Source organism: Benincasa hispida, chromosome 2, assembly GCF_027475165.1.
Source record: "Benincasa hispida cultivar pf3 chromosome 2, pf3_genome.v1.1, whole genome shotgun sequence".
NCBI classification, from domain to species: Eukaryota; Viridiplantae; Streptophyta; class Magnoliopsida; order Cucurbitales; family Cucurbitaceae; genus Benincasa; species Benincasa hispida.
In genome coordinates, this window is record NC_143479.1 from 68,402,734 (window position 1) to 68,424,259 (window position 21,526).

The 21,526-nt window shown below is 30.2% G+C and overlaps 1 protein-coding gene across 4 annotated transcripts; it reads left to right on the forward strand.

Moving 5' to 3' along the window:
* Positions 1-11,708: 11,708 nt before the first annotated feature.
* Positions 11,709-21,038, forward strand: LOC150038114 (calmodulin-binding protein 60 B-like). Of its 4 annotated transcripts, none has more exons than XM_090310936.1 (13): positions 11,709-12,089; positions 12,213-12,270; positions 12,372-12,424; positions 13,323-13,422; positions 13,507-13,568; positions 15,311-15,777; positions 16,111-16,277; positions 19,504-19,605; positions 19,683-19,772; positions 19,853-19,930; positions 20,001-20,063; positions 20,190-20,352; positions 20,671-21,038. In XM_090310936.1, the coding sequence occupies exons 1-13, from the start codon at positions 11,977-11,979 to the stop codon at positions 20,763-20,765; spliced, it is 1,611 nt and encodes a 536-aa protein (XP_090167062.1). In that variant the 5' UTR covers positions 11,709-11,976; the 3' UTR covers positions 20,766-21,038. The 4 variants fall into 4 exon arrangements, with proteins under 4 accessions (XP_090167062.1, XP_090167063.1, XP_090167064.1 ...); XM_090310937.1 differs by having other exon boundaries at positions 19,689-19,772; XM_090310938.1 differs by lacking the exon at positions 12,372-12,424 and having other exon boundaries at positions 11,781-12,089.
* The last annotated feature ends 488 nt before the right edge of the window (positions 21,039-21,526 follow it).

Sequence of the window (21,526 nt, forward strand, 5' to 3'; positions counted from 1 at the left end):
ATTATAAAGAGCACACCAAGTGCTAGCATGATAAACACATATGCGCTAGAAACCTCTAAGTCGGACAAAAGGTATTACTCTTCAATTCAAGATTGCGGCTTTTCCTAGGAAAATTAAAATCGCACTGGTTTGGTCCCTTCATCATTAAAGCAATATTTCCACATGGTGCGGTGGAACTGATCACCGAGGATGGTAGTCAAACATTTAAAGTTAATGGACAATGGATAAAGGCATATTGCGGAGGAGATTTTCAGCCAGAAACAGTCTCCGAAAAGTTGAAAAACCCGGACTATCCCTTACTCAACTCTTGAACATTTAACTCTTCATCACTTTACTATTATCTGTATTTCACTTATTTTGCTATAAAAAAAATAATAATAATATAAAAAGCTTGTTGTTTTGTTTTAAAATCATTTGACCCTCTCTTTGTCTGTTTACAAGGATTAAATCACAGGATTGCGAAGAAGCAAATGATCTCATTCCATCACCGCAATCCAAAGAAGCAAAAATCGTCGCAAGGATAGATGCATCAATACACAATGCGGACGATAGCGCAAAATTTGGGGGTGTACTCTTCCTTATCTTTATTTCAAATTTTGTGCTATCACATTGCATTTTAAGTTTTATCACTGCATCCTTCTTAATTACCGTAATCATTTGCCAAGTAGATAAATTTAGAAGTTCATTGCATGTTGTTTCTTTGCCAAGTATGTTTTCAATGATGAAAAATATGCTTCTATGTCTTTTTTATATATTAGAGTCAACTTAATCTTAAGATAGTCACCTCATGAAACATTTCTCGAAGTTAGGGGTTTGGTAGCTTTCTTTCAAACTCTCTTTACAAGCATTCTATGACCATCGCATGACCTATTTTAATTTCTTTTGGCAACGAGGACATTGCAGCATTTTAAATTTGGAGGTGAGGTATTATTTTCAACCTTGCTAAAAAAAATAATAATAAAGATATATATATATATTTAGAATAACAACTCTACTATCAACGCAATGGGAAACCCATGTTGATAAGAGTAAGTTGTGAAAGGCACTTACCCGTAGTTGGATGTCTGCACGACACACATGGGGGCAAGCCAAAACGAAAGTAAGTCACTAGGATCAATGCATAAATCAATGACCGCAACTCTACTGCCAAATTGGTATGAGTTTAGTCTGAGAAAGAGTACACTGCTCATAGTTGGATCTCCGCATGACACACGTGGGGGCAAGCCAAAACAAAGACAAGGCACTCGGATCAGTGCAAGGTCAGAAAAAATAGCAATAAAGAAAATTTTTTGTGTAAGGATAAATTATTTGACACCCCGGAGGAAAATTTTCTTTTTGAAATAAATCATGCGATGTTCCAGAATTTAGTAAAGTCCTTTTGAATGTTAAGCTTCCAATTCCTAAGTCTTAGAAATATTTTACGAAGAGACTTGAATAAAACTTAAGGAAATTATGGCATATAGGATTTGAACGAAGTATCCTTGAGAAATCTAGGGAAAGAAAAATTTGCGGTTAACTTACTAAAGGCATCTTTAGCTTATGCTTGAGGACAAGCATTATTTAAATTTAGGGGTGTGATAACGGACAGAATGCACGTTATCATAGTACTAAGTTCTTAAACAATATTGGATTGCGTTGATGAAACATGTTAAATTGTGTCCATTAAGCATAAATCTATAATATTGCAGTCGCATGCATCCAACACATTAGAGCAGTTGATCTTTACATTTTTGTGCAGAATATGCGTTAACGCAATGCAGAGATTGCGATCATAGGAATACAATGGTCGAGCACAACATCACCGCAAGACTTTGCGTTGATCGTGCTCGAAAATATTCGCCCAAGAAGAATCACCGCAACTTGGTCAGCACAACATGGTGGGTGCATCCGGGTGAAAGGATAATTAAGAGGATGGGACAGAAAGCTGACAATAGTCGGATCCAAATTAAGTTGACAACCGATAATGATCACGAAGTACATTCAGCTTTATCGGTGACAATTATCCGGCGCATCAGTCAGGAATTAAAGTTGTCCCATCTGTACAATCGGGAGAGAGAAGCCGCTTTTCACCATGGAAACTCTATAAATACCAAGTGCATTCTTCAGAAAAAGGGTTAAGTAGTCGATTACTTCATCACTTTACAAGTTCATGCCTCTGTCTATAGTTTTCTTTCATTTTAAGGCGGACGCGAGAAAGAAGATGTGCCAGTAGATCGTTCCGGTAAGCTTGGGAAAGCACCGGAAGCTCCAAGATAGAGAGAGGGCCGATGCCTGCATAAGCAGGAACATTTGTAGATCAGAATAGAGATTCAGTGTAAAAAGCCTCGGTCAGCAAGAAATTGCTACCAGGCTCTCTACCTTTACTTTCCATTGTCATTTTGTACTCAACTCAATTATAAGAATGGAATGTCTTTCTCTATATCTGTTCACTCTCTGTTATTTATGCATGAGTAGCTAAATTAGTTGAATGGGTTGAAAAATAGTTAGCTAGCTTAACAAGGGAATCTTCATCTTTGTGATCTTGTTTATGTATGCTTCATTCGTCTATTAGAGATACTCGGGAGGGTAGTCTAAAGACAGGATCTAGACTTGGGAAGGTCAGGTCAGAATCTAGGATTGGAAGAACCAGATTAGAACGCATAAACGGGAGATAGGCGCTTAGGAATGAGCACTATGTGTTATTAACGTATCGTATGCATCTTAGCAATAAGATATGATTGTATGCGGTCACCTTGCTTTCATACATTTTGCATCAACGCATAGGACAAGAGTAGAGACTTATGGATAAGCTCTATGGATATTTTGCATTCAACACATGCATCCTAGACTTAGGAGCATCGCATTTACATTGGGAAATGACTTGTTGTGCACGGTTGTAACATGATCGCAAAGTTCGATGTATTCCCGAGTAACGCTAGCTAAAGATCTTCTCAACCCGTTCATCACATACTCATTGCATCTATCAATGCAACTATCTTTCTCAAATTCGCCGCCTTTATTTACTTCTTTTTCATCAACGCAACAACACGCCCATACTTTATTTATTTACTTGGTTACCACAAAGTTTTCATAAACATTACTAACACAACTACTTTCACAAGTCCATGTGTTCGACCTTGGACTTACCAAGACACTCAGAGGAATTTACACTTGAATTCCGCTGGGAAAACTTGAGTGCACAATGAAATCCATCAATGCATATCATCCATATATCCATTACATAAAACAAAGCACATGCCTCACTTCATGCCTATGTGTCAATCAAATTCTGTGTGCCTTACTTCATGTCTGTGCGCACTATCGCATACCCTGGCAAGTTAGTTGCTTGCTTGCTCCTCATATGTAACTGCCTTTGATTTGTATGGGTGAGAGTGGTCAAATTGCTGACTTAATAAGCCTACCATTTTGGGGATTCATCTTATTGAGGAGTTGGAAACACAGCTGCACAAGATGGAATTCACTCATTCCCTAATGTCGGGGTAAGTAGATAAATTGTTCCTTTAAGGGCCGATTCTGAGGCTTGAACAATGTGACGCCACACCCTCTCTGGGCCTGAGAGGTTTTTGGTCATAGTTAGACTATGACTTATTGTTCATTAGAGGGATCAGTGGTATTTAAGAAGTTAAATGTAACTACAGGGACAAAAGGGTAATTTTAACTCAGTTGTACTTACGAGCAATTTGTGAAGGGTTATCGAACTATTGACTGGATATATCCAATGGACACAAAAATACATATGTAGTGCGAAGAGCGCAGCTATCAGTCTTTAATAGAGTGACCGACAGTTAATGGATGTTGGATAATTTAATTAAAGGAGTTTAATTAATTATTCGAGTACCATTGGAGTTTCAATCTACAGGTCCATAAGATCCCCTTTGTAGCTCAATAAGAATTATTGATTAATTTGAATTTTTTAAATTAATTCAGGGAATTAATTATATGTGATATAATTAATTTAGCAAAATTATATATGATATAATTAATATAATTCATTTGATACTTTATAATATAAAGTTTATTTTGAGAGCAATTAAATATTTGAATATGATTGAAATGCTAATTATATGGATGAGATTCATATAATTAATTTTAATATGAATTAGATTTATATTAAATACTCTATATTATTGAAAGAAATGATAACTATAGATTATTGTATTTGATACAATATAGATGTTAGGGATGATGCCCTAAATCTCGTAGGGTCCCATAGTTTGTAATTGTAATGTACAAACATTTTATTTATATAATAAAATATGTGATGTTTTATTTCAAATTTATTTGCATTAACCACAAACCAATAAACTAACATCCAAGGTTATATTGTAGCTTAAACATGTGTGTAGAGACATATGGGTAGATCATGTTTAAGTGATAACCTAAATGGTTTGTAGTAGATGGATAAGGCTGGATACCTTATCCTGGTGACACTACGTGTATGACCCGCTTTGTAGATGTTACAATTGTTGAATGATTTAACCATGATCATTCATGTGGAGACATGTGAGCAGGGATATTCTATAAAAAAGAGTTTGTATGAGACCAGACCACGAAATGTATAGTCTCATTATATAATGTCGTCCATAATAGAAACTTACATTTCACCAGGATGACCATAGGTAACATAATCTGAATCCTAAGTGAGTTGTGAACTTCTGCCTATGAAAGCGATCCTTTGATTTGTATGGGTGAGAATGGCCAGATCGCCAACTCAACAAGCCTACCATTTTGGGGATTCATCTGATTGAGGAGCTGAGTACACAACTACACAAGAAGAAATTCACTTCTTCCCCAATGTCGAGGCAAATAAATAAATTGCTTCCTTAAGGGCTAATTTTGGGGCTTGAACAATGTGACACCACACTCTTTCTTGGCCTGAGAAGGGTTTGGTCATAGTTGGACTATGCTTTATTGTTTATTAGAGAGATTAGTGGTACTTAAGAAGTTAAATGTAACTATAAGGGCAAAACGGTAATTTTGGGCCAATTGTACTTACGAGAAATTTGTTAAGTGTCATTATACTATTTATTGGTTATATTTAATGGACACAAAAATATATTTGTAGTGCAAAGAATACAACTGTCGGTCTTTAGTGGAGTGCTCAACAGTTAGCGGATAGTGAATAATTTAATTAAAGAGTTTAATTAATTATTCACATATGATTGGAGCTTCAAGCTACAGGTCCATGAGGTCTCCTCGATAACTCAACGAGAATTAATGAGAATCAGTTTTTGGATTAATTTGAATTGTCCAAATTAATTGAGAGAATTAATTATATATGATATAATTAATTAAATTTTAATTATATATGATATATTTAATATAATTTATTTGATACATTATAATATTAAGTATTTTAATTGAGAGAAATTAAATATTTGAATATGATTCAAATGTTAATTATATAAATTGGATTGATATAATTAAATTTAATAGAAATGGGATTTATACGAACAGGGCAAACTCCCTTGCCAAAAAAACGACGTTTTCACTATAATTTCAAATGAATTAACATGTATATACATTTTCCTTTTCGATAAGAACTTATTAAAGATTGTATAACTTAAACTAATATGTTATTAGACAAGAAAGAAAATAAAAACATTTCTATAAGAATAAATCAGAGTGAACATAGCTCAACGATAAACATAACTTAGCAGTAGTTTTGTAAGAAAGTCATATTAATGAGTGAGAACTAACCTTTAATTAGAATAGGGTTCTTTCTTTAAAGTTGAAGGCTCAAATCTTCATATTTCTAACATATTGAAACGAAATTCTAATTTTTAAGGCCAACAGTGAACATATTTCAACACTAATTGATATATGCTTCATCCTTCAAGGCCATAGGTTCAAATCTCCGTATCTACTTGTTGTACCCTAAGAAAACCCTAAATCTGTGGGCATAGTTTCAATCTCAAAAACTACTATCCCACAATATAACAATGAAATGCTCCCTTCACAAGAGACATAAGGAAGTCACCATGTACTTTTTTTCCTTTTAAAAATTCAAACCTTTCATATTGAGATTATACTAATTGATATATCCTCATGTTGGCCTAAATTTCAAATGTATATTCTCAAACTTTGGCATACAAATTTTGATTAGACAATGTTTTAATGAAACCATTCGCAGACAAGACACGTAATATGTTAAATTCGAGAAAGAAAATGAACAGTTACAATAGTTCCAATATTTCATGTAACGTCTCGTCTTACAAAATTCAATTTGATGCTTCTATTTACGAACACGACAAACTCGCTTGCCAAAAACATGACGTTTTCACTATAATTTAAAATGAATTAACATGTAGATGCATTTTTCTTTCGAATAATAACTTATTAAAGGTTGTATAACTTAAACTAATATGTTATTGGACAAGAAAAGAAAATAAAAACATTTATATGAGAATAAATGAGAACGAACATAATTCAACGATAATAACTTTGCCATAGTTTTGTAAGAATAAACCATATTAGTGAGTGAACAACTCACCTTTAGTTAGAATATACTTCTTTCTTTAAAGTTGAACGTTTCAATCTTTATATTTCTACTTGTTGTATAAAAAAACATATTGAAATGAAATTCTAAATTTTAAGGCCAAAAGTGAGCATATTTCAACATTACTTGATATATGCTTCATCCTTTGAGGCCATAGGGTCAAATCTCCGTATCTGCTTATTGTACTAAAAAAACCCTAAATTTTTGGGGATAGTTTCAATCTCAGAAGCTACTATCACACTACATGACAATGAAATGCTCCTTTTCACAAGAGATATAAGGAATTCACCATGTACCTTCCTTTTTTTTAAAAAAAAAAAATTAAATTAAACCTCTCACATTCGGATTGAGATTATAATGTCTTAGCTAGTTGATATATTCTCAAGTTGGCTCAAAATTCAAATTTATATCGTCAAACTTTGGTAAACATACAAATTGTGATTAGACAATGTCTAAATGAAATCATTGACAGACAAAACACGCAATACACTAAATTTGAGAAAGAAAATGAACGGTTACAATAGTTTCAGTATTTCATATAATGTCTTGTCTTACATAATATAATTTGATGCTTCCAGTTACAAACATGACAAACTCACTTATCAACATAACGGTGTTTTTCACCCGCAAAACGAGGAAAAAAGAACGATGTTTTTCACCCACAAAACGAGGAATTAAAAACCGACTATTTGGTAGTATTATTTGACTTACATTTTATGGTAAGTATTAAATTCAGTTCCAAATAAAATTTAAAAAAATAAAAGAAAATAGAAACTTTGTTAAATTTTCACAATCAATGTTGTATTCTTCTTCTTTTTGGTTTGTTTTGAATTTAATCCCAAAAATGGTAATTTGCCAAAAGAAAAAGAAAAAGAAAATAGAGGGTATTTTGGTAATTTCTCAAGGCAGACTATTGAAAAAAACTTAAAAAATTAATGGTAGATTTAACAAAAAAAATGTAGGGTTGAAATAACAACAATAAATTAATTAATCAATTCTCAAGCCTTTTCATGATCAAATAAATCTTCATCTAATTAAAATCTAATAAAAAAAAAAAAACTTAAATTTCAATGGCTTGGAATTTAAAAAAAGATTAATTAAGAGAATTGATATAAATTAATGGGGTCTTTTTAAATATAAAAAAATATTTAAAAAATATTTACACTTTATAGCAAAAAGCTTCAAAAGTAGCACTTTTGAAATATTCTTGGGATATTTCTATTCATAAGAATTTCCCTAAATTTAATATTAATAAGTAGAAACTTGTTACAGATACGTTAGTAATATTTAATTTTGTTAATAAATAACCTAAAATTATGAGATTATGGACATGGAGAACCAATAGATGATATTTTAAAAATAAAATTACATGAATTTTTGAACTCTCTATTTTTATCATTTTCTCCATTCATTCTTCACTATTCCCTAATTTTCTCAAATCTCTCTCTATATTTCCAACTCCCCTAATTTTCTCTTTTTTTTTTATCCATTCAAGTGATTTTCCCATCATCTCAATCAACTTTCTTTTTCTTTTTACAATATAAATATCAATTGAAAATAAAGTTATCTCAAATTACAATTAAAAAAGCAGTAAAACATATCAATAACCATAAAGTCTATAAATGAAAATGAACAAACAGATTGCACAAAAACTCACAACCTAAATAAAAAAATCACAAAATTGTATATCAAAATATCAAAATATCCTTTAAATTGGCTTTAAAATACAAAATCTAAGAACGGAATAATTTACATACTTTTTATGTGTAGAAATAAATTTTTTTTTTTTATCATTTTAAGCATTAGAGGGAGAACTTCGGGTGCTGTATAAGTATTAATGAGGAGGAACATCTTTGCAACAAAGATACAAAATAGAAATCTGTAAATTATTATTGTAGACGAATAAAAAGAAAAGTCATGGTATAAAAGGGAAAAAGCGATAGATTCTCTGACATGACTACTTATAAATATATCAAAGATTTAAACAAAATATAAAAGTTTAATTTAAAAAAGATCTTATCAAAATTCTACATTTTAATAATAATAAAAAAAAGTCAAATTAGGTCCCAACCTAATTTTCATAACATGGTTACAAATTTCAAATGATTTGTCATCGTGTACTTATGCCAAAAAAGTATCAAATCCACAAAAATTCACACAAAATTTAAGACATGTGGAAATTTGTACCGTAATGATAGTGTAAGAAAATTTGAATAAATCATGATAATAGATTAATTGTACGTGAATTCAATGGTCATTCATCCATGCCCATCATTAAATTTTCAAAATTATGAAACTAATTGAAACAATCACTAACCTTTTAGAAATCTCGAATATCATTCTTGAGATCTTACAACATTTAACGAAAAAATCACCATGTAACAAATTAATTTTATGAAAAGTTCTTATTCGTAAAAGGTTCCTGTCGTCGTGTTATATAAAGAATTAGTTATAGTTAAAAGGTTTTACAATGAAGAGGATATGAGGCCTATAAAAGAACACTTATTTGAAGAGCAAAAAGTGAGGGTTTAAAAAATATATGTGAAGAGCAATAAAGGAAATTAAGGGCAAAAGGACAAAGAAATTTTTTTTGAAAAGAAGTAAGGGCAAAATGGTGAGTCAAAGATTTTCCCCATTTGACCCATTTTAATATAGTATAGATGCGAGTAATCACATATTTTGAGGAAAAACATATCCTTCAATTAAGTTGTATTTTTAAAAAAAAAAAAAAAAATAGACGCTCTCATGAAGAGTTGTGATTTTTTTTTTAACTATAATAATTTTATTAATATTTTCCAACTAATTTTGATTTTGAGATTTGAAATAGTTGAAAAACATTTCAATATTCAACAACAGAGAAATTTATTATATAATAAAAGATTTATTATCCCTTGACCAGAAGCCAAAAGATCCATAGGTATACTAAGATATTTCAATTATTTTGACACATCAATCGCATGCCCATCATTAAATTTGAATAAATCATGGTAATGGATTAATTGTACATGAATTCAATGGTCATTCATCCATGCCCATCATTAAATTTTCAAAATTACGAAACTATTTGAAACGATTACTAACCTTTTAGAAATCTCGAATATCATTCTTGAGATCTTACAACTTTTAATGAAAAAATCACCGTGTAACAAATTAATTTTATGAAAGGTTCTTATTCGTAAAAGGTTTCCGTCGTGTTATATAAAGAATTAGTTATAGATAAAAGGTTTTACAATGAAGAGGATATTTGAAGAGCAAAAAGTGAGGGTTTAAAAAAAATATACAAAAGCAATAAAGGAAATTAAGGGCAAAAGGACAAGAAATTTTTTTGAAAAGAAGTAAGGGCAAAATGGGGAGTCAAAGATTCTCTCCATTTGACCCATTTTAATATAGTATAGATGTGAGTAGTTACATATTTTGAGGAAAAATATATCCTTCAATTAAGTTACATCTTTTTTTTTTCCTCTTTAAAAACAGATGGTCTCATGAAGAGTTGTGATTTTTTTTTGTTTTTTTTAACTGTCAACAATAATTTTATTCATGTTTTCCAACTAATTTTAATTTTGAGATTCTTCAGATATTCAACAAGAGAAAATTTTATTATATAATAAAAGATTTATTATCCCTTAACAGAAGCCAAAAGATCCATAGGTATACCAAGATATCTCAATTATTTTGACACATCAATCGCATCCTAAATTTGTTAGTATAATAATATATATAATTTAGCATTTCATAATTTCCAAGAATTGCAAGGTCCACTAACACATCCAAACATGTGTTGGCCAAAATAAAATTTGAAGATAAAACAAATAAAGAAAACAAAAAATATATAATTTGACATCTCGTACATGATTCTAAATTAACCTTAAGCAAGATATATGTACTTTTAGACGTTCATTTTTTCTTTTCACTTTGAATTAAAACATTTAAATTTCACCTACATCACACTTGCCTTTATACTAGTTTTAATAAGATTTTATGTGAACAATGAAGTCTACTAATAATACAATTTAATTGATTTTTATATACTAATTAAAAAGGAATATATTAATTATCTACCATAGAAGACTGATCTTAGAAAATCATACGTCTAGCTATTTTTTTTTAACAAAGTAGTTATTACGGTTAATCCTATATTGTTATCAAGGATGATTGTCTTCGTGTAATGGAAAAAAATTACCCTAAAAACTTGGTAAGGTAATCTTTTTTTATCCAAGTTTTAACTTCATCAACTTAACCTTAAATTATGATATGGGAGATTTTCAAAAATAAAAAAGTAAGAAAAAATATTTACATAAATAACAAAATTTAATTATAGTTGTGATAGACATTGTCTATCAATATCTATCACAGTAGATGCTGATAGAAGTATATCAATGTCTATTAATGATAGAAACTGATACAAGTCTATGACCGATAGACGCTGATAGACGTGTATCAATGTCTATATTAGTGATAGAAACTAATAAAAGCCTGTCTTTGATAGAAGCTGCTGATAGAAGTGTATCAATGTCTATATCAGTGATAAAAAGTAATAAAAGTCTATAATTTATAGAGGCTGATAGAAGTCTATCGGTGTCTAACAGTTAATGGAAACTGAAAGAAATCTATCATTGATACTATTAGTGATAGAAAGTAATACAAGTCTTCATTGATAGAGATTTATATAAGTCTATCAGTATTTTTTTTTACTATTTATGTAAATAGCTTGCTATTCTTCTTATATGTGAAAACTTCTCATATGATAAATTGTGGCAATTGTTAGCTTCTTTTTCAAGTTTCACTCTATTTTGTTGATGAAATAAAATAAAATAAAAATATCCCAAGTTAAACAAAATCAAGCTCGTCACATATCGGTGCACAAAATGGAGCCTTTAAAAAATCAAGGTAATAGATTTTAGCATCGAATAAAATTTTCTAAACCGAGCAAGTATCAAAAGAAAGAAAGAAAATGTAGTACTCTATTCATTAAGCTTTTCAAATAAAAAGACAAACAAACTCAAGTTTAATTAATTATTAAACATGTGTTTGCGGGTTATTTCATCTTGAATGGATGAAAAGTAATTAGTTTATGGGGAAATTATTAAACTAAATTCGTAAGCATGGTTCATATATATAAATAATTCATAATTTTCGAAATCCAAATCAAACGTGAAGCCCAACGAATAAAAAAAATTACAAAATCAATAATTAATTGGAGAAATTGAATGATTATAACAGAGCTTAAAAAAAAAAAAGAAAAAGAAAAGGAAAAGCAAAAAAAAAAGGAGTGGTGGCTTGAAAAAGAAACCATTAGCTCGTCTGAACACAATAGACTTGAACTACTGAGAAATTTCAATACAATTTTCCAGAAATTATCTCTTCATTTGACATGAAAGAGACTAATATTTCACGAATGGATAGTGAGGACGTAAACCCTAACTCGAGATCATCCAAAGTCTCAATCACTCAATCTGGAGGTCTCGAAGAATTCAATAATGGATCGGAGAAGCCCCTCTGCCGCAAACAAAAACAAGAAGAAAAGAGGATCTTCTGATGAAGGCCAAGAAGTTCAAGATGAATCCAAAAGGAGATGCCCAGTACCGACTAGGTGGATTTGCTTTCTATTTTTGTTTATATTTGTTATTTATTTTTCAAGTAAAATTAAGCTTTGATCTGCTAGTAATGTGAGTTTTTTTTTTCACCTCTAATAAATTTGACTTTATTTTTTCAGATCTGGGCCTATCGTCGCTCAAATGTGGAAAGAACATGGCCATCAATTTCTTCAACAGGTAGACAATAGCGTCAACAGTTTTGCTCTCCTCTCTCGTGGTGTGATAAAATTAGAGATATTAACAGATTTTGTAACAAAAATAATCCATTGTTTTTTCAGGTATTCAAGGAAATGGAGAAGAATTGGCCTCACTCTCATTCACCATCGCCCTGGTCGATAATTTAGATTTATGATACAATTGCTTCAATTTGTGATAATTTATAGATATATGAAGTTTTAGGTGGATGAATTGTATAGGTACGAGAATAGTATGTATAGAGACAAAAAAAAAAAAAAATTATTTTAAATGACAAAATTACTGAAAAATGTTTTCAAATTTAGAAAAATGTCGATAAATGATAGACATCGATAGTAGTCTATTAGTGTCTAGTTTATCACTATCACTACTGCAAAGACATTTTACTATATTTGTATATATTTTTGTTCATAGCCCTCTACATCTATTTATTAATTTGTGTATTTATGAATAAATAGATCTATGCATGGAATAGTATGTATAGATCTATTTATTAAGTAAAAAGCTTGAGATAACGACGGGCTTGAATCGTAGCTTTTGATTGGACTTTAGCTCCTCATGTTATTATGCGTCATATATTTATCGGTTTTTATCACATAACATATTGTGTTGTTCTTGTGTGTTTCTCACATACATTTGACAAATAGCTTCACTTCTTTGTCCAATTCAAGAAAAAAAAAATATAAATAGCAAATAACATGACAGCGGAAAAGAAGTAACGACTTTGATCAATTTAAATCATGTTTGTAAATTTTGTTTAGTGAGTCTATATGTACTATTGTTTTTAATTGGTAAGCGTCTAGGTTAATTTGTAAGCATCAATATTTTGTGTGTCGCGATTTTGAACATTATCATTTTAAAATCAAAATATGATGGGAATGCTACAATATGTCAACTTAGTTATGATGTTCCAGTGTATCTATTAATCCCAACTCCTCTTGTATCTCGTTGAAAAAAGAATAATAATAATAATAAATTGAGTCCTTGATTTGTTTCCATGCCATTTATTTTGTTTATCGATTGTATTTTTTCAGTTCTGGACTTGCCACTCTAATTGAGTTTGCAATTGGAGAAGTAGTTAATCGTTTTCTCAATGAAATGTGGCCTAACTTTGAGAGTGAATTTCGGAAACAGGTGTGGAACTATTTTAGTTTTATTATATTCTCAAAACGTACGTTTGTGCAAAAATTATAACATCCAATCCATTTTGCTTTTTAGGTATCTATCAATATAGAGAAGAAGATGCTCCTTAACATTCACTCTTTTTCGCCATCGCCAAGGTCAGCAATTCAATTTATTTTCTTTAAAGTTATATTATGTTATAAAGTAACTAACTTAGGGATCATTTGATAACGTTCTCGTTTTTTATTTTCTATTTCTGTTTTTATTTTTTAAGAAATATTCTTATTTGATAATCCATCTCGTTAGTTTCTAAAATTTGGGTCAAAATTTTAAAATTATTGAAAGTAGTTTATCCTGTTTCTATTTCCATATTATATTAAACCATTTTCCCTGTATCTTTATATGATCTTTGCTAGGTTTGGTTATCAGGTGCTGATGATCTACTCCTACATGATTGGTTTGGGTTAGAACCCACGTTAGTTAGTCACCATTATTTCCATTCTTATAATTTCCTTTTTCTTTTATTTTTGACCTTTTCATTTTCTTGTTCTTTTATTCTTTATATTTCTTAACTTTGCAATAGGGATATTTATATATTAGTTAAATTTTAAATGTTTAAAACTTCTAATATTTAGATTTATAATTTTTTTTTTCAATTTTCAAATTTCAAAGTTGTATATTTAAATATTTTTTTAATTTTGATTTTTTTGTATATGCATATTTATATCTTATTTTAATTTTGAAATTTTTGAATTTTGTAATTCATATATTTATATATTATTCTAATGTTGAATATTTGAATTTTTGAATTTTGAATATGTTTAGTACATTTAAAACCAATTCACATTTTACAATACATAAATTTCGTTCACTCAAATATTCTTTAAGCTTTATTTTTAGTATTATTTTACAACTACAATATTTATATAATAATATAATTGAACTGAATTTGAATCGGCATCATTTAAGGTGAATAAATCGAGTGAAAAATAAGATTGCAGATTAAATTGGAGCAACGTTTGAAAGATAGGAACAATTGTATTATCATTGTTAATTTTGCATCGGGATCTATTTGTATTTCATAATGTAAAATCTTTTTATAATTGTTTTTTTGATATTTTAAACCATGTTATATTTATTTATTTATTTAAGAAGCATGTTATATATTGTTTATTTTATATAATTAAATTATATTCAAATTATAAAACAATAAAAATGTGAAAAAAAATACAAGAAATACGAAACGAGAAATAGTTATCAAATAAGTTTATATTTCTATTTCTTTTTTCTTTTCAAGAAACAATAAACATAAATGATTACCAAACATATTTTAATTTATAGTTCTTAAAGATAAGAAGCGGGAAAAAAGAAACAAGAAACAAGAAACAAGAAATAGAAAACGAGAACGTTATCAAACGAGTATAGATTTCTAGAACACATGCTTGAATTTATAATATTTGTAGCATGAAATTAATTATAGTGGTACATGAATAGTATGTGTAAATGTATTTTATTATGGTGTTTTTGGAATACATTTTCAAGTGTTTAATTTAAAAAATAATTCATTTTAGAAGAAATTGGAGTGTTTAATAACTACTAAAAATAACTTTACAAGTGTATTTTAATCCATGAAAAACACTTAAATAAAAATGAGTTTTTTGAAACGTTTTTTTCTCAAACAGTGATATATACAAAGGGGATCATTTCATTCACTCAAGCCAAGAATAAAGCAATTGAAAAAGAGTTTCTTCTCTTTTAAAATTTATGAGATATGAGATTTTAGAGTAAAAAGTATAATTGTTTTCATTGTTTGATTCCATCTTCATCATATCAAGTGTTAAGCTTCATCTTGTGCATTTTTTCTTTTTGGTTCTTTCTCACACAAAATATATAAAAATAGCAATCAACATGGGAATGGATCTACATCTGGAACAGCGAAATACAAATTACGTTTCTGCAACACAATTGCCAGCACAATATACCACAATGATGAGATAGAATCTACAGATAAGAAGACGTTAAAATTTCAAATTTGTGATGTCTACTCCAACACTATCATCTCAAATGGTCCATTATCGTTTGCTCTGGTTGAGTTCTTCCTCCTCGAACAAGTGTCGGGTAGCAAATCTCGAGCTCTTACTTCAAGAGATAAAACAATGGAGTTGATCTCTTTTAATAATCTCCAACATCGGCTAAAAGATGGAAATGGCTATGTCAATAATCTCATTGTGGCTCCCAATTCATATTGGATATCTAAGACCTTTTTTTTGGGAATTAAAGTTATCGATGAATCGATTTTGATGGAGTTTGGTGTGATTGAAGACGCTGTTTCCGGACCCCTTAAAGTTAAGACTCCACGAATGAAAGGTATAGTTGTTCTATTACTCTTTTTTCACTTTATATACACATAAGGGAATTTTTAAAAATAAAAAAATAAGTAAAACTATTTACCTAAAATAGCAAAATTTTGATCTTTTTTTGCTAGAGATTAATAGAAGTCTATCAATATTGAGAAAGAAACTCATACAAATCTATCACTATAGATGTTGATAAAAGTATATCAATGTTTTTCTTTTTTTCTTTTTTTTTCTTTTACTATTTCTATAAATAGTTTGCCATTTTTTCCATGTGTAAAAATTTTCTTAATATTTAGTGCATAATAATTTTCCTTTTTTGTAATATATATAAAATTTTAATTAGGGTTGCAAAAATGTGACATCCCAACATGGGACAGTGAAGTTTGGCGACTAGAAGGCGTGGGCAAGGGTGGTATATACCACCAGAGGTTGTCTTCAGAGCTAGGCGTAGAAACTGTGGGTGATTTATTGGAGAAATATCATGAAATGGGTTCTACACGTTTGAAAGAGGTTACCAATTTCTATTGACTATTCTTAGAGCAATATTTGAGTACATCTAAGATTGCACATATCTTTTTACAGCCCACCCAAGTCACACAAGAGAAAAAATGTTGAAAGCGTTGACGAGCCCACTCTAAATTCATTCTAAATCTCACAAACTTTTAAGAGAAGAGAAGAAACTTGTTCTCTTACAAAACTCAAGAATGCACAAGAGAAAACTGTTGTTCTCTTGAAACTCAGTTTCTTTTCAACCTTCAATTTGCTTCTATTGATCATTTTAATTCTTTTCTCTTGCATATAAGTGAGGGAAATGAACTCTTTACATAGTACTCAAGAGACATTTCCTAAAAGACACAAAATAAATGAAGTACATGTGTAAATACCATTCATGTACTTGAACAATTACATGTATCTAGAAATGCATGTATCTTGAAATTAGAAATGTATCTAGGAATCCACAATATATCTAGCTTATTAATTTCTAACATGCCCCTTAAGCTAGACTTCCCTGACTCCGAGCTTGTCTTTCATTTTCAAGAATAAGTTTGTCTTTAATGCTTTTGTGAATATGTCTGCAACTTGATCTTGTGTCTTGCAATACTTGATATATACTTCTCCATCTTTGATTAATTCTCTGATGAAATGATACTTGATCTATATGTGTTTGCTTCTTCCTAGAAAAACTGGATTCTTCGAAAGTGAAATAGATGATTTATTGTCACAGAACATGATGGTCCCTTTCTCTTGAGGACACTTCAATTCATGTAGTACCTTTCTAAGCCAAAGTGCTTGACAACTAGCTACAGACAAAGAAATGTATCCAACTTCCGTTGTTGACAATGCTACAACATCCTGCTTCTTTGATGCCCACGAAACTTCTCCAGAACCAATATTAAATACATACCCAGAAGTATTTTTGAAATCATCAATATTTCCTCCCCAATCACTATCACTATAGCAAACAAGAACGTTATTCACATTCCTTTTATATTGGATTCCATGATCAATAGTTCCAAGAATATATCTAATAACTCTCTTTCCAGCTTCCCAATGACTTCTCTTTGGTAATGCCATAAATCTACTCAATAAACTTACCGAGAACATAATATCAGGTCTAGTTGTAGTTAAATACATTAAACTTCCAACAAGACTTCTATAGATGGTGGCATCAAAAGCTTCATTGTCATCATGCTTGCTTAACTTTAAACCCAATTCCATAGGAGTACTAGCAGGATAAGCATTCTCCATTTTGAACTTTGTCAACAAATCTTTTGTATACTTCTTTTGGAAAATTGCAATCTCATTATCACCTTGTTTAACTTCAATACCAAGAAAGTAATGAAGTAAACCCATATTAGTCATCTCAAATTCTTTCTTCGTGCTCTCTTTGAACTCGTCAATCATCATGTTTGAATTTTCCATAAAGATTAAATCATAACATATAGACAAATCATCTAGAAATTACCATTTTCATCTTCTTTGGTGTAGAAAGTATGTTCATATGGACATCTTCTGAAACCATTCTTCAAGAAAAAAATCATCAATACGTTTGTACCAGGCTCTTGGTGCTTGCTTTAGCCCATACAGTGCTTTCTTCAATCGATACACCTTATTTTCTTCTCCAATTTTGGCATAACCAAGGGGTTGCTCGACATAAATTTTGTCCTCTAAATACCCATTTAGAAATGCTGACTTGACACCCATTTGATGAACTTTCTTGTTATTTTGTACTGCAAGGGCTAACATCAAACGAACAGTCTCCAAGCAAGTTACTGGTGCAAAAACTTCTTCATAATCCATACCAAACTTTTGTTTGTAACCTTTTACTACGAGCCTGGCCTTGTATTTTTGCACTTCTCCATTTTGCTTCAATTTTGTTCTATAGATCCATTTGACTCCAAGAGCTTTTCTATTCTCCGGTAATTTGACTAACTCCCACGTCTCATTTCTTTTGATTGCATCAATCTCTTGATCTATTGCATCTTTCCATTTCTCATCTTGAATTGCTTCTTCAAAGTATATAGGATCAACATCTGCAAATAAAGCAAAATCAACATGTTCATCATCTTGTATTCTTCTTGAAGTATTACAGATCTCTTGAATATTTCTTGTCTTCCTTGGAGTAGTTTTTTCATCACTTGTGGAGTGTGATGAAGAAGGTGAAGTCAGTGGTTGAGTCTCTTCAAGCTCTAAGTCTCAAGCATCTTCTTAGCCATTCATGTCAACAAGTAATGGATTCTAGTCTTTATTTGGTGCATCCTATTGCCAGAATTTTGCTTCATCGAACTTGACATCTCGACTAATAATAACTTTCTTACTTACAGGGTTGTATAATCTATAAGCCTTGAAGTTCTCATTGTACTCAACAAAAATGCATTTTTCTGATTTATCAACAAAAATGCTCTAAGTCTCAAGCAAAATCAACACGTTCAAAAATATTTTCATCAATAACTTGGTAGATGAAAAATAATGTCATCTTATCTTTTTTCTAGTATCTCTCAACTCATCGAGTTGTTGTGGTGAAAGACCATCCTCATTTTCTGGCTCCGAATATCCTCTGTCAACAATATCCCAAAGATCTTGAGATCCATAAAGAACCTTCATTTGTTGCCTCCACCGTCTATAGTTTTTTCCCTCAAAGCGAGGAAGTTGAGGCTGCAACATGTTAGATGACATCTTTCAATCCTTTTGCTCTGATACGACTTTGTTGAAAGCGTTGATGAGCCCACTCTAAATTCACTCTAAATCTCACAAACTTTTAAGAGAAGAAACTTGTTCTCTTACAAAACTCAAGAACGCACAAGAGAATAATATTGTTCTATTAAAACTCAATTTCTTTTCAAACTTCAATTTGCTTCTATTGATTTTGATTCTTTTCTCTTGCATACAAATGAAGGAAATGAACTCTTTATATAGTACTCAAGAGACACTTCCTAAAAGGCACAAAATAAATTAAGTACGTGTATACATACCATTCATGTACTTGAACATTTACATGTATCTTTAAATTAGAAATGTATCTAGGAATTTGTTATCCATAATGTATCTAGCTTATTAATTTCTAACAAAAAAAACTCAAAAATTAGAAAAAAGTAAAAAGAAAAATTCATATGAACAACTGTTGTTTGAAAATTTGGTGGATTGTAGAAAGATGGGCGTAACCTTGAACGCACCAAAATATGTATCTTATTTTAAATGATTAGGATTTTATTTATTTTCATATGTATATGCATAGATTATTGGAGGGAGAATGTCCAAGCATACGTTTGAGAAGATTGTTGACAAAGCTAAGAAATGTGTTGGTTATGTTCCCATTGGCTATGATCAAACCTTTGAGGTTTAACTACTATCTCTCACTTTCTTTCTCTCCATTTAAATGAAAGCTGAAATCTAGTACTAATATTACTTGTCAAGAGCCAGACCAATAATCACTTGGTGGGAGCTGAGGTACCGGCTAATTCAAATCAGAATTGGGAAATTCTTCCACAAAATCAAAGCTTTGAGGTTATTGCTTATTGCCTTCTCTGTGTCTCTATTCAAATGGAAGCTGAAACTTTGTGTATTAATATTATATGCCCAAACAGGCCAATGATAATATGATGAAAAGTGAGGTTGAAGCTAATTCCAGTTTGAATGTTCATCAACAAGTTCAAAATTTTGAGGTTATTGCTCTAGCTCTCTGTGTTCAAATTAAAGTTGAAACTTAATACTAATATTATATATCAAAAACAGGCTAGTGATCATGAGGTTTCTAATAAGAATTTGGAAGTTCATCAGCAAAATCAAAGCTTTGAGGTTATTGCTCTCTCTCGATCTATTCGGAAGCTGGAATTTTGTACTAAGTTTTGAGGTTATTGCTCTTTCTTTTTATATACTTAAATGATCTTCAACTGATGTTGATATATTATATGAATAAAACAGACAAATCATTTGGTCGAAAATGATGTTGAGGCTAATTCAAAGGAGACTTTTCAAGTTTGTGAGAAAAAGAAAGATGGTGGGAATGATGAACTTTCAAGAACAAACTCTTTTGAAGACGACGCCTCATTTGTAGAATGGTTGGATAAGAACATAGACTGGAATGGTAGTGAAATAAATAATTTTCTTCTCTTTCCTAAAAATGATGAATATATATATATATATATAAAATTTAAAAACGTCCAACTATTTACAAAAATAGCAAAAAAAAAATATTGATAGACTTCTATCAGCATCTATCACATAGTATCAATGATAGACTTCTATCAGTTATAGATGCTGATAGACTTCTATCAATCTCTATCAAATAAGATTAAATTTGTCTATTTTATGTAAATAGTATTTTTTTTTTTTTTTTGAAAATGCTTCTTATATCTATAGTATTGAATATTTGTTTGATAATTATAAAATTTCTCATTGACAGCTCCTTGGCCACTACCTTTCGAGTCCGTACATGGAGCATCAAATCCATTTGACATGATTGATGCAAATACCTCCATACATGAAGAATGCACTTAAAGAACTTGGATAAGTGATAAGTTTCTCCTTCAAAATCGACTTTATTCCTTTTATATAACATTAAACAACTTGCCAAAATATTAAAAAAAAAAAAAAACATGTTTGATTGATAGTATTTTAGAATTGTTTTCTATTATCCGGATTATGTTATGTACCTTAATTATTCAATCCTATCACTCAACTATTTGTTAGGACAATTGCAGTGAGCGGCAAAAAAAAAAAAAACATATGGATATTTGCAAATATGTTTATAGTGGATATTCCTTTTGTTTATCTTTGTTTCGTTTTGATATGAAGTTGTTTTCATTCTATGATTTGATTTAAGTTTTGGTCTTGATTGTGATATGCTTTTAGGTTTTTCATTATATCTTAATTTCATTATTTAAAATTATGTCAATTGATATATCAATATAAATACATTATTTTGTATATATCAGTTGACTAATATTTTATATTTAGAGAGAAAAAAATTGCGTTACCTTATTATTTTTTAATCTTAATTACTTCCATTAGTCGAGTTTTCATGACATCCTTTTGTTGTTGTGGTTTTTGCTTACCTTCAACAAAACTAAAACGTCCTAGGATATTGATTTCATTCAATAAAGTTGTGGATTCAATATTTTTTCATTCAACCAATTCAGTTATTTACTTAGGGCTAGAAGTCTATAATCTAGGTTTCTATATTCTTTATTGGTGTTGGTGATTTTGATTTTACTTGTGAAACAAGTTGTGGTTGATCTTTATCAATTGTCATTTGCTAA